Source organism: Scylla paramamosain, unplaced genomic scaffold, assembly GCF_035594125.1.
Source record: "Scylla paramamosain isolate STU-SP2022 unplaced genomic scaffold, ASM3559412v1 Contig69, whole genome shotgun sequence".
Taxonomy (NCBI): Eukaryota; Metazoa; Arthropoda; class Malacostraca; order Decapoda; family Portunidae; genus Scylla; species Scylla paramamosain.
Window position 1 is genome coordinate 190,001 of NW_026973734.1, and position 21,773 is coordinate 211,773.

General features: G+C 43.5%; 2 protein-coding genes and 2 long non-coding RNA genes across 9 annotated transcripts; 2 read left to right on the forward strand and 2 right to left on the reverse strand.

Annotated features, from left to right (window-relative positions):
- Positions 1-1,020: 1,020 nt before the first annotated feature.
- On the forward strand, positions 1,021-11,403 carry LOC135098592 (uncharacterized). Of its 3 annotated transcripts, XM_064000952.1 has the most exons (5): positions 8,387-8,465; positions 8,616-8,760; positions 9,465-9,589; positions 10,211-10,373; positions 10,849-11,403. In XM_064000952.1, the coding sequence occupies exons 3-5, from the start codon at positions 9,475-9,477 to the stop codon at positions 10,940-10,942; spliced, it is 372 nt and encodes a 123-aa protein (XP_063857022.1). In that variant the 5' UTR covers positions 8,387-8,465; positions 8,616-8,760; positions 9,465-9,474; the 3' UTR covers positions 10,943-11,403. The 3 variants fall into 3 exon arrangements, with proteins under 3 accessions (XP_063857020.1, XP_063857021.1, XP_063857022.1); XM_064000950.1 differs by lacking the exons at positions 8,387-8,465; positions 8,616-8,760 and adding an exon at positions 1,021-1,260; XM_064000951.1 differs by lacking the exon at positions 8,616-8,760 and having other exon boundaries at positions 8,376-8,465.
- LOC135098599 (uncharacterized) lies at positions 2,847-4,722 on the forward strand. Its single transcript, XM_064000956.1, has 3 exons — positions 2,847-3,146; positions 3,261-3,649; positions 3,816-4,722. The coding sequence occupies exons 1-3, from the start codon at positions 2,847-2,849 to the stop codon at positions 4,720-4,722; spliced, it is 1,596 nt and encodes a 531-aa protein (XP_063857026.1).
- Positions 11,404-11,425: 22 nt separating the features above from the next.
- Positions 11,426-12,773, reverse strand: LOC135098593 (uncharacterized). Of its 3 annotated transcripts, none has more exons than XR_010267156.1 (3): positions 12,725-12,773; positions 11,750-11,972; positions 11,426-11,590 (listed from the first exon to the last, which is right to left on the reverse strand). It is a non-coding gene; the product is annotated as an uncharacterized LOC135098593 (long non-coding RNA). The 3 variants fall into 3 exon arrangements; XR_010267158.1 differs by having other exon boundaries at positions 12,730-12,760; XR_010267157.1 differs by lacking the exon at positions 12,725-12,773 and adding an exon at positions 12,288-12,583.
- A 1,928-nt stretch (positions 12,774-14,701) lies between these two features.
- Positions 14,702-20,407, reverse strand: LOC135098587 (uncharacterized). Of its 2 annotated transcripts, XR_010267139.1 has the most exons (6): positions 20,252-20,266; positions 19,733-19,819; positions 19,025-19,127; positions 18,292-18,510; positions 16,878-17,727; positions 14,702-15,605 (listed from the first exon to the last, which is right to left on the reverse strand). It is a non-coding gene; the product is annotated as an uncharacterized LOC135098587 (long non-coding RNA). The 2 variants fall into 2 exon arrangements; XR_010267140.1 differs by lacking the exon at positions 19,733-19,819 and having other exon boundaries at positions 20,252-20,407.
- Positions 20,408-21,773: the final 1,366 nt, after the last annotated feature.

The window sequence follows — 21,773 nt, forward strand, 5'->3', positions numbered from 1 at the left end:
TCAGAGTGAAAAGAATGGCGAGAACTTGATGAAGATAGACAGACTCTCATTGCCTCGCCATTCATTCCTGCAGGACAGAGACTGATGCGAAATTAGACCAAATGAAAAGTATGTAGAAGAAAAATAGAAAAAAAAATATCAGCAGAGACGCTTAAACTTGGTAGCTTGTGTAGAAGAGAGAGAGAAAAAAAGTATATTGATATTTCTGTAAACGTTATTTGATGATTCTTGATTTTTTTTTTTTTTTAGTTTCTTCAGTGAATAGAAAACAAGAAAGATTAAGATGGTTGTACAAAGAAACGGAGAAAAAAATGAAAAAAAAATATTATAAGCTTTTTTGACTAATTAGGAAAAAAAAGATGTGATAACTACGAAATCAGAAAAAAAAAGAAAATTAAGAGAAAAGAAACCTGAAAAAAACATAAATGTAACAGAACTTTAATGAAGAAAAAGAAAAGAAAAGAAAAAGTTGTCCTGAAAAAGACAAAAAAAGACACCGGTAATTCAGAAAAAAAAAAACAAAGAAAAAAAAACACCCAAAGAAAACAAAAAAGACGCACAAAAACACACCAAAAAACGGATAAAAAAAAACAAGACTGAAAGAAAAAAAAACACGAAAACCAAGAAAAAAAACAATATAAGAACCCAAAAACCCTTAAAAAATCGAAAAAAAAAAACACCCATAAATTTGCCCCAGAGACCCTGATGACCACGAAAGACGAAAGGCACAAGCGCCAAGATCATGTTTACCACTCAGTCCCTCGCAGGAGACCAGTAGTGAAGATAGCGAGCAGCGCGTTGGAGCAAGCAGGGCATCTTGGGTCCTCTGCCACCTCCCTACGTGCAATGTACTCAGGAAAACATGTCTGGCGAGGCGAGGGAGTCTCTCTGAGAGAAACAAACTTGACGTGTAGTTAGGTTGACTGTCCTTCCGCTGGTAAAGTTGCGAGGAGACGACAGGCAGTGATAGTGAAGGTGGCGGTGGTGGTGGTGGTGGTGGTGGTGCATGCTGCTGCCGCTGGGAAGGTTTACTCTCTCTCTCTCTCTCTCTCTCTCTCTCTCTCTCTCTCTCTCTCTCTCTCTTGGCTTCGTTGTCAGTCATGAAAAGGGGACATCGCCCTCTTCTCATCTTCTTTCTTCCTCTGCAAGTTTCTCATCTTCCTCCCTCCTCCTCCTCTCCCTCCTCCTCCCGGCGCCAACACCCGCCTATGATGAGTTCGTCTCTGCTGCTCTTCCTCCTGCTGGCAACTTCATCTCAAGGTATAAAGATAAATTGCTTTTTTTTTTTATTTATTCTCTTAGGATATACATGTTGGCAGGGTGCTTCTCTCTTACTACTACTACTACTACTACTACTATTGTTATTGATATACGCAGTCATTGTTGTTATGATGAGGACTTGTACCATAAGTATTATTGGGGTTAAGAGAGAGAGAGAGAGAGAGAGAGAGAGAGAGAGAGAGAGAGGTCTTTCCTGGGTTTGAAGCCTCGACCAGCTGCTTCGTTATGAAAATTTTTAAATGAAGCTTCGAACTGGCATTCCGAATCTAATTAAGAAGGGGAAGGTTTAATGTCCTGGGAGAGGGGGAGGGAGGATGGGGAGGGATGGAAGGCGGGAAGGAAGGAAGGAGGGAGGGAGGGAATGTATACGCGGATTGGCAAAGGATGGAGGGGAGAGAGGAGGGAGGGATGGTGTAAGTGTATAAGGAATGGGAGAAGGGGGAAGAGGGAGGGAAATGGGGAAATGGAGAGAGAGTGAGAGAGGGAGTATAGCTTGGTAAGGGATGAGGGGAATGGAGAGAAGGGAAGGTGGAGAGAGGGAGGTATGAAATAGGAAACGATTGAGGGGGAGGAGAGGTAGAGAAGGAAAAGGAAGGAATGGGGAGGGATAAAGAAGGGAACAATAAAGAAAGGAAGGGTAGAAAGGACAAAGGGAATCAAAGAAGTAGGAAGCAGAGAAGAGATGGAAGAGAGAAGAATAAAAGAAGGAAGAGAAGGAGAAGGATTGAGGGAGGAATAGAAGGAAGGAAAGACGGAGTAAATGAGGGATAGAAGAGAGAAGAATAGAGAAAAGAAAGTGATAGATGAAGGCAAGAAAGAAATGGAAAGGTAAGGAAAAATGGAAGAAAGATAAGCAAATAAGGAAAGAAAGGCAGAGAAGAGAGAGAGAGAGAGAGAGAGAGAGAGAGAGAGAGAGAGAGAGAGAGAGAGAGAGAGAGAGAGAGAGAGAGAGAGAGAGAGAGACGAAGAATGAGGCAAAAGATTAAGAGAGGAAGAGAAAGAGAGAGAGAGAGGAAAGAAGGGAGAGCTTGATAACAGAAGATGGAGAAATGACAAAACAAGGGACGAGAGAAAGAGATGAAATGGAAGGAGAGGGAGAAAAAATAGGAGGAGAAAAACGTAGGATGAAAGGGAGCGAGATAGAGAGGAAGAGAAAGGAGTGATGTGATGGAAATAAGGAAGGAACTAAGACGAGCAAACAATGAATGAATAAATAGAAGGAAAGTCTCGAGATGAAAACAGAAAGGAGGAGAAAGAAGGAATGATGAGAGAGAGAGAGAGAGAGAGAGAGAGAGAGAGAGAGAGAGAGAGAGAGAGAGAGAGAGAGAGAGAGCCTGGCAAAGAAAGGACCGATCGACCTAAGATGGAGGTGTGGCCTTCTGTTACAAAGAAACGCTCAGTGTTAAGGTCATTGAACCGGCCAATCCTGTGCCCGAGGAGCTTGAATTACTAGTGTTAAAAGTCACAGACAGACAAACGGGAAAGGTTTATTGTGTGTTGGGTGTTATCGCCCCCCGTCACAGGGCACTTTACTCATTGACTACCTGACAGTGAATATAGACGCAATGATGGTACCAAATAAGTGTGAAAATGAGATAATTATTGGTGATTTAAACCAAAACACAGTGCGCGAAGCATTTAACACACTCATGGTTGTGCACGACTTGCACAACCATGTCACCTTTCCCACCCACCGCTCTGGATCATCCCTCGATCCAGTCGTGACCGACCTTCCCTCCGATACCATACAGTGTTCTTCCCTAGACTTTGTAGGCACTTCGGACCATGTGGCAGTCCTCACAAGGATTAGTTTCAAGAGGCCGCGTGAGGAGTGCCACACTCGAACTCTGTGGAGGTGGGAGAAGGCAAATTGGCAGGCTATGCGAGCCTCCCTCAAAACTACTGACTGAGATGATGTGTTATGTGGAGACACTGACCAGCAGGTGGGGCAGTTCACCGAGCTGCTTCACACCCTGCAGGACCGCTGGGTGCCCCACTCCACACACCAAGCCAAGGGATCAGACCAACCCTGGTTTGGGCCAGAATGTCGAGCTGCCTCCGACGCAAAGTACCATGCCTGGCTCGCCTTTAAGAGGCATCCCACAGCCTGGAACAGACAGCGACACAGGGAGGCAACCAACCACATGAGGGCTACTCAAGGCTGGGCTTCTAACCAATGGGTGACAGATCTCAAGAGGAAGCTGCGGGGAAGCCGGGTGGGGTCCAAATGTTGGTGGAGTCTTGTTAAGGAGCAACAAGGTGTGTCTAGGGGGAACACCATTCCTCCCCTCCACCGGGATGACGGTACAATAGCGCAGTCTGCCCGAGATAAAGCAAACCTCCTGGCCAAGCACTTCACTGATAAGATGTGCGTCTCCGACCCTAAAAGACCTCCACCCTCACTACCAAACATAGTGAAAGAAAAATTATCATTTGCCACAACGAGTGAAGTGGAAGTGAAGGCAGTGCTTTCAAAACTTGACGTGACAAAAGCAGTGGGTTCTGATAACGTTAGCCCACACTTTCTTCGCCAGTGTGCTGATGAGCTGGCTCGCCCACTCTCTACGATATTCAACCAGTGCTTACGGACCAGCAGGTGGCCAAGTATCTGGAAAGTGGCTAGTGTTGTGCCAGTACACAAGAAAAATGAAAAAAAAAACAGTGGCTAAAAACTATCGTCCGGTGTCCCTGCTGCCTGTGCTCAGCAAGGTGCTCGAGTCCATAGTGGCCTCAAGAGTCACAGAGCACCTTGAGAAGCACCACCTACTGTGTGGCCGGCAGTTTGGGTTCAGGCCGGGCAGATCGGCCGCTGACCTGCACCTGCTGCTCACCTCGGAGTGGAGTGCTGCTCTGGATGCAGGGAAGGCCACTGCAGTTGTTGCCCTTGACATTGAAGGGGCCTTTGAGAAGGTGTGGCATGCAGGTCTCCTTGCAAAGCTCCGTGCAGCAGGTGTGGATGGGCCCCTCTTGTTGCTGTTTGGTGATTACTTGAGAGAGAAGAATCTCAAAGTGGTCATTGATGGCCAGGAGTCTGAACAGCATGCAGTAAGATCAGGTGTTCCTCAGGGAAGCTGTCTCGGCTCCCTGCTCTGGAACATCTGCATAAACGACCTCCTGCACTTAATCCCCAGTGTACGAGATTATGCTGATGACCTCACGCTGGCTCAGAGCTACAGCCCAGGGGAGGAGACTGACACGGCCGACCACATGAACGTCACCCTGAACCGCATTGTGTCGTGGGGCAGCAAGTGGCAAGTAAAATTTGTCCCAAACAAAACACAAATGTCAATCATCTCAAGGTCGAGGACGCCCCTCCAACTCAGCCTTGAGGGGCAAGCTATACGGCGGCAAGACGAGATGGATGTACTGGGGGTCACATATGACTCCGCGCTGACCTTCAGGCACCACATAGAGCGTCTAGCCAGGGAGGCCTCGGGTTAGCTGGCGTCACTCAGGAGGATGTCGTGGCTCCTTGACGACAAAGGCCTGGAGATCTTGTACAAGGCTCAAGTTCGTTCCTCCCTGGAGTACTCGTGCCTTGCTTGGGGAGGAGCGGCGAGCAGGCATCTTTCCCTCCTGGACAGGGTACAGGCTCGGGCAGTGAGGTTCATAAAGGACAGTGGAGGCAGAAATAAGCCAAAGCTCCACTCCCTTCAACATCGCAGGGACGTAGCGGGCCTCGCTGTGATGTACAAAATACAACAACAGCGAATCCCGCATCTCCAAGCTCTCCACCAGCCCCTGCGGCGGGCACAAGTGACCACCCGGGCTGTCACTTTAATGCCTGCTGAATTATTTCAGTGTTGATGCCGTACTTGGCACCATCAACGCCAGTACGTCCATCATTATGGTAAACTATGGAACACCTTAATTGCTGCACAGATAGACTTCAGTAAAATTAATCTGCAGCAATTCAAGGAATGTGTGAACGTCTGGTTGCCATAAGCACCAGAGTAACAATTGTTAGTAACATTTAGAGTTAGGCTTTTAGATAGGAAACACTAAAAATGTTCCCTTTAGCCTGTAAAGTGATACATTATATGTAAAAATATTTTGTAACATTCTCTTTAACTATGTATTGATTGGTGTACAAAAAGAGAGAGAGAGAGAGAGAGAGAGAGAGAGAGAGAGAGAGAGAGAGAGAGAGAGAGAGAGAGAGAGAGAGAGAGAGAGTTTTTCTTTAATTTCCATCCTGAAGTGAGATAGTTTACCTTCTTTATTTGCTTTATTTTGACGTGCGTTATTCATTTATGCTGCAAGTCTTAATCTGTCTGTCTGTCTGTCTGTCTGTCTGTCTGTCTGTCTGTCATTCGGTGTGTACATGTCTCTCAGGTGTTTCCTTTGCTTGTCTGTTTTTTTTTTTTTTTTTTTTATCTGTCTTCTCTTCTTGTTCTCTTAATTGTTTCTTCCTTTCTATTTTTGTTTCCTTCCTGTTCATCACCTGTCCTTTGTCTTTCTGTTTGTCTGCCTGTCTGTCTGTCTGTCTGTCTGTTTGTATATAAGTTAATTCGTTTGCTAATCTATCTAATCTCTCTCTCTCTCTCTCTCTCTCTCTCTCTCTCTCTCTCTCTCTCTCTCTCTCTCTCTCTCTCTCTCTCTCTCTCTCTCTCATTTGGGGATTAAGTGAAAAGTTAAGATAAGAAGATTCCCGAGTCTTACTTAATTGTGTTTTAATTCCCCAAATCTTTATGTTCGCACTTAACGGTGATTTCTATGGAGATGAAGCGCAGAGAGAGAGAGAGAGAGAGAGAGAGAGAGAGAGAGAGAGAGAGAGAGAGAGAGAGAGAGAGTACTGACTTTAGCGCTGCAACAATGAGGTTAAATTTCGCCGGAGAGAAAGGAAGAAAGAAAGAAAGAAAGAAAGAAAGGAAGTAATAAAAGAAGGAAGGAAGGAAGGAAGGAAATAAGGAAGGAGGGAAGGAAGAAAGATAAGAAAAAGCATCGAAAAGAATTAACTATGGAGGAAAGGGAGAAGAGATGGAACAAGAGAAGGGAAGAAGAAGAGGAGGAACAGGAAGAGGAAGGGAATGGGGAAGAGAAGGAGGAGGAGGAGAAGGAAAATTACGAAAGAAATAGAAAAGTGTGTAATCAAATAAGAGAAGGAAAAGGAGGAGGAGAATAAGAATAACAAGATGGAAGACTTAAAACAATATAGAAGAAAATGCGAATACTAAATACACAGAGAGAGAGAGAGAGAGAGAGAGAGAGAGAGAGAGAGAGAGAGAGAGAGAGAGAGAGAGTCGGAATGCCTGCCTAGCGCTCTGAAATCTGTGGCAATAGGAGAGAGGGGAAGTGGTTGTGGTATTAGCACTATTAGCAGAGAGGTGCCAGCAGCAGCAGCAGCAGCAGCAGCAGCAGTATTAGTAGTGGTAGTAGTGGTGGTGATAGTGGTGGTATTAAGCAATACTTACAATTGTATTTGTGTAGTGGTGGTGGTAGTAGTAGTAGTAGTAGTAGTAGTAGTAGTAGTGCTAGTAGTAGAAAGAGAAGAAGGAAGACGAAAAGAGGAGATAAAACGAGAGAGAGAGAGAGAGAGAGAGAGAGAGAGAGAGAGAGAGAGAGAGAGAGAGAGAGAGAGAGAGAGAGAATTATTATTATTATTATTATTATTATTATTATTATTATTATTATTATTATTATTATTATTATTGTATTAGTAGCAGCAGCAGAAGAAGCAACAACAGCAACAACGATATAAAGAACAATAGCAATAATAACAACGCATCCCTTCACCTTCCACACACACACACACACACACACACACACACACACAGCGTCAGTTGGGGAGACTTTCATGGAGATGAACTTGAAACACCCCGGCAGGAACAACAGAAAAGTGGTGAGTGGAACGCCTTGCTTGTTTTCACGAGTTTTTCTTTTTTTTTTCTTTTTTTTCTGTGCTTTGATAACTTTTTTTTACTCTCTTTCTTTCTTTCTTTTATTAAGGGGGATGTCTTTGTTATTTTTCGATTATATTTTTGTTATGTTTTGTTTCTATTTTAACCATTTTTTTCTCTTCTTTTTTTGTTATTTATCTTTTCTTTAATTTTCTGTTACCTCTCTTGTTACCTCCTATATTGAACTTCGTCACCTTATTCATGTCGCCTTTCACAATTCACTTCCCTCTCTATCACCTCAAATTTACGTTCATGTTTCCACTTTCTTATCCTCGCATTTTTTTTTTTCTTATTTCCTTGTACTTTCATTCAGTGTTTGTTATCCTTCATATTATCCATTTATCCAGCTATTTATTTTATTTTCTTATTCAATGAAACAAAATACGTACGTTTATGTGTACGTATGTGCGTGTACGTGTTTGATCACTGTTTCGTAAAAATATCACGAAATTTAGTTTGTGTATTATTGTTACTTACTTTTGATTACTTTTTGTTGATATTACTGTTTGCAGTGCGCATGTCGCGTTTTGTTTGTTTCTTACTTCACCCCGGCGCCAGCAGCCAGCACCCAGCAGCCGCCACATTTCTGCGAATATGGCTGCCGTTTGCGTTTGGCTGGAGGAGTAGACATGACTGCTGTACGTGTTCCAGTAACAGAATCCTTCAGAGACTTCCAGACCTGAGCCGAGCGACAGTGTATGACAGACTGAGCGTCTGAGCCACTGAGGGAGGCAGATTCGTATACTGGTAGCTCGTAGGAAGCGGACAGGGTGAATACGCGTCTCTGTCTCGTAGAAATACACGTTCAGCTATCAAGCAGGGGCGAGGGAGGGAAGGGAAGGGACGGTCTACGGGTCTCGTACAAGTCATGACACTGTTTGGGGATGAGGGAAGGAAGAGTGAACGGTAGAGGAAGGATATAGTGATCGAGAGAGACCTCAGAAGTGGATTGAAATTCAATTGAGAGGGAAAGGAAACAATAAATAATTGATAAAAATTAATACAAATAATTATTGTACGTATGACGAGTGAAGAGGATGGGAGGAGGACAAGGGTGGGGACTGCGGATGAAGGGTGTGAGTCCGTTGGTCAAAATTTCCCTAGATTTTGGAACATTTTGAATTTTCTTCCCTGTTTCCCTGTTGAGACCTAAATTTCCCTAAAACAGGGAAATTTCCCTGTATCTGGCAGCTCTGCAGGTCAGTTGTCTGTAGTGGCTGCTTCCGCCAGGGTGTGTGGTGTGGCGGCCGTGTGACATGGCCCATGCTGGTTCCCTGCTGTTCCTTGGTATGTCATGTAAAGTGGAGCTTTGTGTACAGGTGCAATACAGACACGTGATTTGTAGGTTGTATTGTTTTGTTCCATACGGCAGATGCGGATACGTGTTTGGTATTGCTCCAGCCGTTCCGTGAAAATTTGTTTGATTGTTGTTCGTAGCTGTGGGTGGTCTGCTGCGTGTGTGTGTGTGTGTGTGTGTGTGTTAACACGTTGTGCCAGGCGCTGAGCTTGCGGGGAAGCTGTGTACCATGCCTGTGTGATGTGCCCAGGACTGTGGGCTATTTACCGCTGCTTGGTCAATATTGTAAGTGAATATTTGTTTAGGTTAGATAATTTTTGTGAACTTTCTAGTTTGATGGCTGAACATTTAGCATTGTATGAGTTTGGATACTTTGAATTTGTGGTGTTATGCTCTGTGATGTTGTGGTAGTTAGTTAATTGTTCTCAGGTTGGATCGACTTAGTAAAATAAGTTGAATGCAACGTTCGACCTTCTCTACCCAGTGGTTTTGACGAAACAATCATGTACGCATTGAGTCTGTGCACGTGTCCAGACGCGGCAGCACAATTGGTCCGTGTACGTAAACCCTGTAGGTGTGGACGCAGATGTGAAATTCTTCCAGTCCAGGTGTGTACGGCGGGTTACACGTGGAATCCATACTTCATAGAGAGAAGGAAGGAAATGAGGAAAAGAGTGAAAGGAAAAGAGACAAAGAAGGATTAAAGAGAGAGAGAGAGAGAGAGAGAGAGAGAGAGAGAGTTACAGCAATACTGATGTTAGCTAGGTAAGGTGGTAGACAGATAGATAGATAGATAGATGTATAGATAGATAAGCTAGATAAGGTGGGAGACACAGATAGATAGATAGATGTATAGATAAATAGATGGATAGATAGATAAAAAATGTCACCTTTTCTCATCTCCCATATTTTTCTCCCTCCTTTCTTCACCTTCTTCCTCTTCCACCTTATTCCCTTTCATTTACCTTTTCCTCCTCCTCCTCCTCCAGGCCTACCTTCATGATGGACATGCGCGAGGTGTTAGGGGCGTCCAAGTGGTTCCTAGCAGCTGATCTCCAGACGGTGACCTTGTCCAGTGACCAGCAGTGCGTGACCTTCGTGGTGCACTTCATGGGTGAGTGAGTGGGTGGGGTAGTGGAGGGAGGGAATAAGAGATTTTTGTTTTCTTTAGTCAGTCCTTCAGTTCGTTTATTGGTCAGTTTTCTTTGATTATCTTCTTTCAATATTCCTTTTTTTATATATTCCGATAATTCATTCTTTTATATTTTACTTTTCCCTCGTTCATTTGTTTCTCATTTCAGCCTTTTAGCCTATTTTTTTCTTTTCCTTTTTCATGTTTCTCATTTCTATCTCCCTTCGTCTATCGTTTCCTTTCTCTCATTTCTCATCCAATCACCTCCTTTCGTCTATTTTTTTTCTCTCTTTCATACCTCTCCTTATCAGTCATATTTAAGTCTTTCTTCCTCTTTTGTCCCTCTCCTTGTTTCATCTCATCGGTCACGCTGAGTCCTCATTTGTGTCGCTATTCTCAGTCTCCCCTCATTCCATCTCTTCCTCTCATCATCATCTCATCAACTTCTCTCCTCCTTTTACTTCATAATTGCATCACATTAATAAAGTTTCCTTTCATTTAGTTTACTCATTTTCCTTCCTCCCATACCCCCTCACACACACCTTCCTTTCCCATACACCCTCACACACGCCTTCCCCTCACCCTTCTCCTCTCCTGACGCAGGCCCCAGCGCAGGTCGTCTTGAGCTGGACTTATCCCGCGTGCTGGCTGGCCGCAATCTGGACCCCCCACCATCATCATCAGGGGCGTGTCCTGACCCGGACCGCCCCAAGAAGCTGCCCTACAGGACCTGCGGGAGCCTGGAGGAGGAGACACTGCTGGAGGAGTATAAGAGCGGGTCTTGGGGATGGGAAGGGAGAGGAGAGTACAAGGTGTAAGGGTAGATGGGAGCACTGGAAAGGGGAGGGGAGGGGAGGTGAGTATGGCAGTTGGGGGGAGGAAGGGCAAGAAAATGGAAGGGAAGGAGAAAAAGGAAAAAGGAAATGAAAGGGAGGGAAAGTAGGAGGGTGGTGGCAGGGGATATGGGTGGTGTTTGGGTATTTAGTTCAGAGGTTTAGGCTGTTTGCTCAGCGTTTGTTTCCTTTAGGCATCTCAAATATTCCTTTGCAGAGCACATCCCCAATCCCTTTGCAGAGGTTTCCTTTTGGTATCTCAAATGTTCTTTTGCAGAACATATCCCCAATCCCTTTGCAGAGGTTTCCTTTAGGCATCTCAAATGTTCCTTTGCAGAACATATCCCCAATCCCTTTGCATCCCCAATCCCTTTGCAGAGGTTTCTTATCAGGTTTTTTCTTTTGCAGCCAACACCCCGTGGGATCTCAAGGGCGGTGTTGCCGGAGCTGGCCTCGCCTCCGCCCTGCTGCTGCCTCTGCTTCACCTCATCGCCTGCGATAAACCCATCAACATCAAGGCATCTTGGTTTTCGCGTCCATCCCCGCCCCCCTTAGTTCCTCTCACCCTGCATAGGGGGCCTGTACATTATGTAGATAGGAGGCTATAATTGTTTTAAATTATAGATATATTATGCAATAATTATCTTTATGCATATATATATAAAATGCAATAATGTTCGTTATGCATATATACAAAATACAATAATAGTGTTCGTTTCCCTTTCCTGGATGTGAATACGATGCCAGCTGTGGGGAGTGGATAGAGAGGTTGGCGAGTGCCAGAGTGTGGAAGCTTAAACTTTTCAACAAAACCATTTTTACTCAAAACGTGCAGTTACTCGTTTCGCTTACAAAATACCTCGAAGACTCTCCGGAGAAACACCACGACCATTTTCAGATATGAGCAAACTTAGTTTTTATTAAATAAAAACTATACATATATTTTTTTATATTAAAAACTATTTTTTTTTATTTAAAAAAAAAATTAACTAAAAATAATATATATTTGGGAGCCTCTCGTACATCATTAACCGGCGGCGCGCCAGCCCACGAGTCGCTCACACGGCTGCTTTGTTACAGCAATGCAGGGGACGTATTGCAGGGGAGTGCCGCCGCCAGTCTGCGAGGTCACTGCAGCGTCACCACTCATCTGTGCAGGACAGACGAGGTGGATTTGAACTGGAAACAAACGAATTTAAAAAGACGGATTTTTACTATTTGATAACCAAACATCAGAATTAAACGATTTAAAAAGTTCTTAACCGAGAACAACGTTCAATTGAAACAATATTTGAATTGAGCCACTCACCCAGCCAGACACCCCCGGCGCGTCACAGGCAGAGAGGAGGGCGCTCAGGGCAGGCTAGCACCTATGATGGCAAGCTGGAGCGACCTGCCAGAGCACAGCCTTCACCTTGTTGCTGGGGTGCGTGGGTCTTCAGGCCGCCAATAGGGAGCGCCGGCTGGCTGTGGCACGCGTGGAGCGCCTTGTGAAGCAGCGGAGCGAGGCGGCGGCACGTGGCTGGGATGACCTAACAGTAAATACTCTTAGCACAATCAATTAGTAAATAAATCAATGAGTACAGACAGTAGAGACTTCAATTAAGCGACGCAAACAAACTAGGTCGTCACTCGACACATTTGTACAAAAATATTTACGCTAACCTAAATCCAAAATGACGAAAATGCAAGACGCCTGAATACCAATCAGTTACACAAGGACCAATACAATCACCTCAATATTGAGCTTTCTATAACTCCAAATGCTCATTACAATAAACGAGCCGTTACAAGTTAAAAGATAACACCATTAAAATATTACACCTCGTTAAAAGATTACAGGTCACCTGGTAGTGGCTCCGTGTGTCGTGGGAGTGTCATGTCACTGAAGAGCAGGGCAAGGAGGGCGAGGGAAAGTGAATGATCTGAAGGTAATTACACTGAACACAGGATAACTTTGTACTCAGTGTTGGGTGTTCATGTTCCTGCTGCTGCCACTTCAACCCCGGAGAGACCTGACATGTCCTGAATCAGCAGAGCGTTACAGTATGACGCTAGGAGATTGTCACGCACCTGTCGACTGTCAACGCGACAAATGAGGGACAGGAACATCAAACACGGAGCACCAATAAAGCTGGATTCATTATACTTTCATTTTCACCTTTCCTCGCCCTCACCCAGCTTTTGCAGATACATCAAGCCCACCACAACACAACACAACCACCGTCACCAAGAACACACCATTATCCACTAGCAAACAGAATAATCACAAAACAACACTGACCTTACCTGGGCGGCGGACGGAGGTAGAGAGAGCGACGCGGCTAGAGTCAGGCGTTAGTTCACGTCTGCTGAAGCTTCGTAACTTTTTCGCTATCTCGAACGCTTCAATGTCTTGTTTTTTTTTTTTTCATATCAGAGGGACACCGGGCTGAGGCAACAAAAGGGAAGAAAAGAAAATACCTCCACTACTTTTAACAAACCCGAGCTAAAGTTATTTGGTTTTCCAAGGATGTTTTCGTGACTTTAGTGATTGAAATTATGATTATTGAGGTGACGAGTTTTGCAAGGGTATTTTCATGGTTTAGTGGCAATTTCCTTTGATTTACTGGAAGTTATCGTGGTTTTACGAATGTTTTAGCAGGGTATAGTACAAACTGTTAGGGATTTACAAGTGTGTTTCCTTGGGTGATAGTTTTACAGCCTGTAGTGAAAGTCAACGAAGTGATAATGGCACTATCATGACTCAGTGATGGTTTGGTGAGGATCCTGCGTCATTAATGAGAACACCCATGAGAACCTGACCAATCACCTGTGGCATTTGTTAACAGTCCTGGTGAAAGAACAAAGAGCTTAACAATACGAACAAGATACAAATGGAGAACACAAACCAGAATACATCAACAATTACAAGCAGATTAATTTAACGAGGTAGTTTGAGGAAATATTTTATCCGCATGGCAAAGACTAACTATCTTTGCCATTATTTTGAGATGAAGTGCTTAAGAATACAAGAATACAAACAAGATACAAATGAAGGATGCAGACCAGAATACGTCAACCATTACAAGCAGTTTAATACAACGAGATAGTTAAGGAATATATTAATCCACACGGTGGAGACAAACGAACCAGGTTGTTAGCGCTGAGTCATTAGGTAGTTTTAAGAGATTATACGAATTTATGGACAGGGATGATAGGTGGAAATACGCAGGCATGTTTGAAATATGGACCACCGCACATAGGCCTATTAGTTTCTTGCACTAGCCCTTATTTTTCTTACATTCTTACTTTAGCTCTTAATATTAAATCAATTATTTTTCCACTTCCCTACTCCACAATTAAAAATACGCAGGACAAACAGTATAATTAGCATATTTAGGTCCTAAATATTGGTGGTGGTGGTGATGGTGGTGGTGACGAAAAACAGAATGGAGGATAGAATTAGAGCTCACCTGTCACCTGGGGGCACTGATGTGATTCCAGGGATGCTGCAGGTGTGAGATGTAGATGTAGGTGTGGATGTGTAAGGCTTGGATGGTGTTAGAGATGAGGGATGCTGTGTGGAGGAGTGAAGGATGAGGGGGCAGGCTGTGTGCAGTGAGAGATGAGGAGGGAAGCTGAGTGAAAGATGAGGGAAGAGGCTGACTGAGGGATAAGGAGGCAGGCTGTGTGGAGTGAAGGATGAGGGGGCAGGCTGTGTGGACTGAGAGATGAGGAGGGAAGCTGAGTGAAAGATGAGGGAAGAGGCTGACTGAAGGATGAGGGGGCAGGCTGTGTGGAGTAAAGGATACTGTGTGGAGTGAAAGATGAGGGGGAATGCTGAGTGTGAAGACCTGGAGATGCTGTGAGTAGGTGAAGGAAGGCAAGATATCTGAGATATCTGAATATCTGAGAATACCTGAAGTGTGTGTGTGTGAGTTTGAGTGTTATTTATAAGTGGAGGAAGACACAAAAAAAGAAAAACAGTCAACACATGGAGAAACTGAGTGTGGAGTAACATAAGGATGTACAAAAGGGAAGCTGCAAGGAGCCATCAGGCCTACACATGGTAGTCACTGGGAAGGAAGGCATGGCAAGGACAAGCATCACAGAAAGAAACCACATCCACCGTCACAAAAACTGGAACTGACTCGTAAACTGTCCAACACAAAGAAAAAAAAAAGACAAACAAAATAACAATAAAAAATAAATAAATAAATAAAGTGACATATTGACCCCAAAAGCTGATAAATACACTAGAAGGAGAGAGAGTTTACAGTCAGTTTGCATACATTTATTAAGACAACACAAGGAATGATGGTCCAGCTTCATCAAACCTTCCTGCTGTGTTAACACCAATCTCTACACATACTTGTGGTGAAAATACACATCCTTATCTCCTGTAACATACATATCATTCTTAACACATTGTACCCACTACTACACATCCTACCTAATGCATCCTTCACACACTAGCTTCCTTCCAAATCACCCTTAACCATCCTGACACAGTGTACAGGATATCCTCAGCCTCTCCTACACATCCTTCACACACTAATCTGCCGTCCTACATATCCTTTGCCTCTCCCACACACTCCTGTATTTCAAATTTCCTTTCTTGCAAAATCTACTGACAAAACTAACATATTTATACTTTTTGGAATGGTTGTGAGTTTTTTTTATCATTAGTTTGTGCAATGGGGCCTGTTCTCTCTCTCTCTCTCTCTCAAGTACAACAGGAATGAGATGCAATCATACAAAAAACATTGGAATAATACCCTTAAAAATAACAAGAATCACATCTTAATACTAATCTTCCAGTAGTGAACAAGATAGTAGCAGTAGTAAAAATAAAAGATGCTTGAATGAAGTACAAATCCCTCACACACACACACACACACACACATACACACACACACATCTATCTATCCATCTCTACACCAACCGAGCTCTCCCACATATGGAGCAGCCCAGACAAAGTACCACATACAAACCTAACCCACACACTTCACACTCTCCTCCCCCACGCCACACCCCTGCCCCTGCCTCGGCCCTTGGCTGCCTGCCCTGGGCCTTCCCCTGGGCTGTGCTGGATGCTGGAGTGGGTGCTAGGGGTGGGTGAAGGCTTGGGTGCAGGTGTGGGTGTGTCCTCAGGTGCAGGTGTGGGCTCATTCTGGGAGGAGCTGGAACAAAACACACAGGTGCATTAGACACACACAGGTGACAAGTGACAGGTGTGTGTGTGTGTGTGTGTGTGTGTGTGTGTGTGTGTGTGTGTGTGTGTGTGTGTGTGTGCGCGCGCGCACACGCACACGCACACACACACACACACACACACACACACACACACACACACACACACACACACACCTCAACAAATACAGTGACTAATATTCTTAACTTTTGGGGTGAATATTCTCAGCAAATACAGTGACTAATATCTTGGGGTGGAAATCAAGAGTAAAAACTGCTATTTTCTTTTGCCATACAAGCAGAAGAGTTGTGGCAGGTCTTGGCCCACTCACACCCTGAACAGGACAAGGATGACAACAGGAAGTATAAACTGATTAACTGTGAAATTAATGTACCAAAGCAAAAAATCTAACACATTACTTCTATATTTTTTTTTGTTTACAATGGAATAAAAAAAATATATATATATATATATATATATATATATATATATATATATATATATATATATATATATATATATATATATATATATATATATATAATTATGTAATATAAAAAAAAACACCACTATAATTTTTCACATTTATAATGATCTATAGAATGAAAAAAAAAAAAAACTTTATAATTATTTTCTAGTTTACGACATAAAATTTAAAGAAACAATAATTTCTCCTTCATTTTCTAGGTTACACTGATACATCAACTCAAAACACATTATTTTTTTTCTCTACTTTACACAAATTAATCTAAACTAAACAACAATCCCTTTCTTTTACAGCTTTGTACTGCTTTACATTCCAGTTCATTATAAATCTCTCTCTCTCTCTCTTCTAGCCTTTTTTCCATTCATATATAAACTCAAACCAAACTTATTTCTTCTGAACTAAAAAAAATTGCTATACTCGTATATCCCACCATTATATTCATCTCTTATATTCTTTCTAATTAACAAAGATACATCCCCCCAGCACACACACACACACACACTAACCCCACTGCTCTATATATTCCAAAACACCACATTTCTTTTTTTTTTTTCCATTTCACTTATTCATCTTTTATCATTTTATCTACAGATTAGCAACTCAATTTCACTTCCTCATTATCCTTCCCAGACAAAACATCCTTCACCACATCCAACTGGCATCCTATGACCCTCCTGCCTGGCTCCTGTCTTGTCCTCAATTTCATTTCCTCATTATCCTTCCCAGACAAAACATCCTTCACCACATCTATCTGGCATCCTATGACCATCCTACCTGGCTCCTGTCTTGTCCTCAGGTGTTGCAGAAGTTAAATAATTGATATTCAAAATATCATCAGACTGATGATACAGTCTTATCCTCGGTTTCACACCACCAGCACCACCACCACCACCACCACTTGTCTTAACCTCCTTAGCTCCTATTTTCTTCTTAGCCGGCAACGTTTTCTTCATCTTGTACCTCAGTCCTGTTGCTCTACCCCGCCCCCGCCCCGGCCGCCCTGGTACAAAGCCCCCCACCACACCCCAGGAGTGTGCAGGGCCAATGTTAGGGTCGCGCCAGGGCAGTTAGCATGGGGGCATCCGGGGGGTGGGTAGGATGCCGCAGCCAGACCCATAGTACTGGTCGTCCTGTTGGTAAAGTGTTGGAGTTAGTGTTGTTACTACTACTACTACTGCTGCTACTATTACTACTACTACTACTGCTACTGTTGCTGTTGTTGTTGATGCTATATTAGTTTGGTGCTTTTTGTTTTATATAGTGAATTGTTATGGTTCTACTTCTGTTATTATGACCACGGTGTTCCTAATACTACTACTGCTGCTGCTACTGGTCCTGCCAATAAGTTTTATATATGGATTTAATCTTTCTTTTATACAGTTAAATAACATCCTGCTATCACTACTATTACCATTACTACTTTGATCAAGCTACTTCTACTACTGGTATTACTTCTACTATTGCTACTACTTCTAATAATACAACTAGATATTTTACTGCTATCTCTACTATGATCAAACTATCACTACTACTACTTCTACTAGTACTGCTGTTACTCATCCAGTCCATCCTCCTCTTCTGTCTGCCTTCCCAGTCCCTGTCTTGACCACTGTGCCTCTTCTTTCTGTGAGGAGACAGAGTTACAACCCACACACCCAAGGAACCTGACCCAGCCTATGCAAGACGACCTCTGTTAGCTGAGAGAAGAGGGAAAGAAGGAAACAGATGCACAAGAGGAAAGAAAACCAGAAACATTTAGGCTGATGCAAAGATATGGTTTGAAAAGTAATAATGAACAGGATATATCGTGATGCAATGCCATTTTCATTCTGACTCGTTGTTTGTTGAGAAAAACCAAGAAAACATTCAATTCTTCCTTAAAGTTGTGAAAATGAAAAAAAGAATAAATAAATAAATAAATAAAACTAAATAAAAAAATAAAGAAATAGACAGAATATCAATGAATACTTAAATAAGATCATCAAACAGACCCACAATTACCATAACATCACCTACAAAGACCAAGCTTAACCCCCAACCTTTATGCAACACACTCCAAGGCACCAACACCCAACACACCACCACCTCCACACCCACACTGGTCAACACCCTAACACTGACTGCTCCCCACACACACACACTTACATAACACACTCTAGGCCACCCCCCACTCCTCCTCCAGACTTACATTAGTCACCACAGCATTGAGAATATTAAGTGCCACTTCGGACTCCAGGTTATCCATACGCCATGATGTCCGGAGCAGTGGCCGTCCCCTGCAGCATAAGGCCGGCCACCCTGCCACTCCCCGGCACCATCTCCCCCTCCCATGGTTTCGCCATCAGCCCCCTCCCCTGTGACCGCCCCCCAACTGCTGCTCCTGTCACATGAGTACTCCTGTGATGACCTGAAAAGGAGGAGGTATTTAATGACTTAATAATAATAATAATAATAATAACAATAATAATAATAATAATAATAATAATAATAAATAAAAGGTTTGGGAAGTTTTGAATCATTGAACATAAAGAAATTGTCTCCTGTTCTTTTATGAATTTTCTTTACTTTTTTGTCTTATTTTGTTGATTTTAAGCCTTTTTTTTTTCTTGCTGGTTATTTGATTATTTTTTGGATAATGATGAAACAGCACTAGTGTTTTTGATGTTTGCGTTAGGTTAAGATTAATTCTGTTCATTAGTCTCAGTGGCGGTCCCTTCATTCTGTAGGTAACAACTTGATAAGGCATCACACTCTGCCCAGAAACAAGCAGTCAGTGTCTGGAAATTACTAGGCAAGGATTACCACCTTATTCCCAAAACTCTCATTACTTTTCACCATATTTATTGAGTTTTTAAGCAATTATTCTACTTTCCTTTGCTGGTTATTTGATTTTTTTACATGACCACCTTAGCTGTACCTACCGCCGCCGTAGGAGTCACCATACTGCTGGCCGTACCCCTCACTGACCCTGCGGCGTGACTCTCAGCCTAAGCACCCATCAGACTCATCCTGCCTCACTCACTCCTGCAAAGAAAATAAAGATAAAAAATAACAATAATCATCTTCCTGCCTTTTCTTTCCTTGCATCTAGAATTACTAAACCACTTGGGGAAGATGACTGTTAGCAAGGCGCTAAATAATGCGTCACGGCAGCAGGGAGGTGGGTGTGGTGGCGTGTGGGTGTGGTGGCGTGTGGGTGGTGTTGGTCTGAGCGTTGTGGGGTGGTGCTGGGAGTCCTTGCTGAATGGTGTTATGTATTCTTATTCACACTTATGTTTCTTTCCTTTTCGTTGTGACAGCTATATCAAGCTTAGGGTGTTCTGTGGGGACTTCCGAGACTTAAGGTAACTGTGTCCTGTCCTCTGATGGTGAAATATACGTCTGTGCTGTACAATAGTTCTTGAAATGCCCTTGCCTGTCACTCCACTACTACGCCGCGCCCTTCAAGTCACCTCCAACAATACAATAAATAAAATACAATTAAACATTCCGGAACTGACGAAGGTACTGAAGGAACCTCTATAATTGGACTTTTCTCATATCCAAGGCATGTTTCTTATATAATTCTCCACTAGCCTATAAGGTATAATTCATCTCTCACTTCACACATACTCAGGGACAGTAATTACCTTCTATTTGAGCTGTAATCGTGGAATTCTCCCGGCCCCAGCAAGCAATGCAAACATCAACAATGGCTGCCAGTTCATATAACCGTCCTGCAAAGGGTACTGTTTTCGTCTATATATTAAATCTCCCTTTTAAACTCAGAAATTTTCTTTTTTAGCCATTAAAAATTATGAATGCTATTAATAAGTAAAGAAATATTAGGTTTATAGCTATTTCATGACTTTGCTTTGAGCCTAAATCATCTCTTTCTCTTACATATTCATCTAAGTGATACAAAATTCCAGTCCTTTTAGTAATGACTCCATTTACTAGGCATAGATATTTTTTACAGCAGCGGAAAGAGGGTGGCCAACTCGGACTATATATTAATAACAGAGCTGTGTAAGATGATGGAACGGGTAATATTGAACAGGCTTATATAATAAGGTGGGCCATATACTCTCTGGCAATGTACATGGCTTCCTAAAAAGTCATTCCACAAGTCATTGTTTTGTTGGGTGATTTATAAATAAGGATGCTACCTGCAGAGCTTTCGTTGATCTTAAGGGTGCCTTCGACAGGGCCAACAAAGATGTTATTGTTGCGCCCATCCCTCACTCCGGGCGGGCGTGTTATCCACACGGGTATAGGTAGAGCAGCGGAGTCACACTCTGAACGCCGGGACAAGGCGCGCGTGCACACACACACACACACACGAGGCCAGGCCACAAGGGAAAAACACGGGCACTATTTCCTAAGTTTATTGACAAATCCTCCGTAAGTACACTGCTTTACAAGTTCACAGGGGCACCACAAGTCTCCCAGGGCACGTCAGGCACTCAACAGGCAGGCACACGCTGGCTTCCTCTCCGGCCACGCGTCTACGCTCTCTCTCTGTTCCCGCCTCTCCCAGTGCTACCACCTCCCACAGTGCTGCCACCCGCACCAATACCCCTGGTGTAACATTATTATGAATTCATTTTCAAAGGTGTCAAAGGTAGATATTTAGGATGGATCAGGGACTATTTGTACAACAGAACAGCACAGGTTTGATTTCAAGGTGCAGTCTCCTCTGAGGAAGTCTTTGAGCTTGGAACACCACAGGGTGGAGTCCTTAGTCCAATGCTTTTCAATGCTTTAATGGACAAAATTGCGCGTTGTTCCTTCCCACAGGGCACCCAGGTCCTCATCTATGCTGACGACATGCTCCTCCAATGCCCCACATCCAGGACTCTCCAGTCAGCTCTGTCACAACTAGCAGCATTGTGTGTTCAAATGGGACTTGTAATTAATGAATGTAAAACCAAATTTCAAGCCAAAGGGAAGGTCTCTCGACCGCCCACTGTAAATAATGTTCCCATCCCTAGAGTTCATACACACAAGTACCTGGGTGTACAGCTGAGTTTCAGGAAGTCACTCCACGCTGTACACTATGTTCGAGACCTCTGTCTGCCACGGCTAGTGCCACTTCGGCTGTTAGCAAACAGGGGCCTGGGGACTGGCATTCCAGTTCTAAGGATGTTCTATATATCTGTCGTACGGTCCATCATTGACTACGCAGCTCCTATTTTAATACAGTTTAGTGCCACCCAGCTCTGTCCCCCTGGAGCTTGTTCAGAATGAAGCCATGAGAATAATTTTGGGATGCCCCAGGACTGCAAGGACTGAGGTCCTCAGAGCTGAACTGCACCTGCCGAGTATTATGTGTAGGATATAGGAAATTACTTGTCGTAATGTTGGTCGGATGCTATGCACGGGCTCCGACTCTCTGAAGGGATCACTGAGCCCCCTGTATCGTGATCCTCGGACTCCTACAACTCCATACCTCAGGAAGATCTTGGGAGTTCTTACAAGTGTAGGTATAGCCGAGGCCTGTATTAACGTTGTTGTGTCACCGCTCCAACCCTCACCGTGTCAGTGTTGATATTCACTCACTGCATCAGCCCAAGAGGGACTGGCCTCCTCATGTGCTGCAAGACATGTTCATGACTAAATTGTCCAAGTACCCCCACGTTCAGGCTATTCATGTTTATTGTGATGGTTCAGTCAATGGCAGCAGGTCCG

Excerpts from the sequence above, each read along its gene's own strand:
- LOC135098599 (XM_064000956.1), top strand. The coding sequence starts at position 2,847 with ATGATGGTACCAAATAAGTGTGAAAATGAGATAATTATTGGTGATTTA. Across the intron at positions 3,147-3,260 it reads CTCTGTGGAGGTGGGAGAAG|GACCGCTGGGTGCCCCACTC; the intron begins GCAAATTGGCAG and ends CACACCCTGCAG. Across the intron at positions 3,650-3,815 it reads AAGCACTTCACTGATAAGAT|TGTGCTGATGAGCTGGCTCG; the intron begins GTGCGTCTCCGA and ends TTTCTTCGCCAG.
- LOC135098592 (XM_064000950.1), top strand. The coding sequence starts at position 9,475 with ATGATGGACATGCGCGAGGTGTTAGGGGCGTCCAAGTGGTTCCTAGCA. Across the intron at positions 9,590-10,210 it reads CTTCGTGGTGCACTTCATGG|GCCCCAGCGCAGGTCGTCTT; the intron begins GTGAGTGAGTGG and ends CTCCTGACGCAG. Across the intron at positions 10,374-10,848 it reads GAGGAGACACTGCTGGAGGA|CCAACACCCCGTGGGATCTC; the intron begins GTATAAGAGCGG and ends TTTCTTTTGCAG.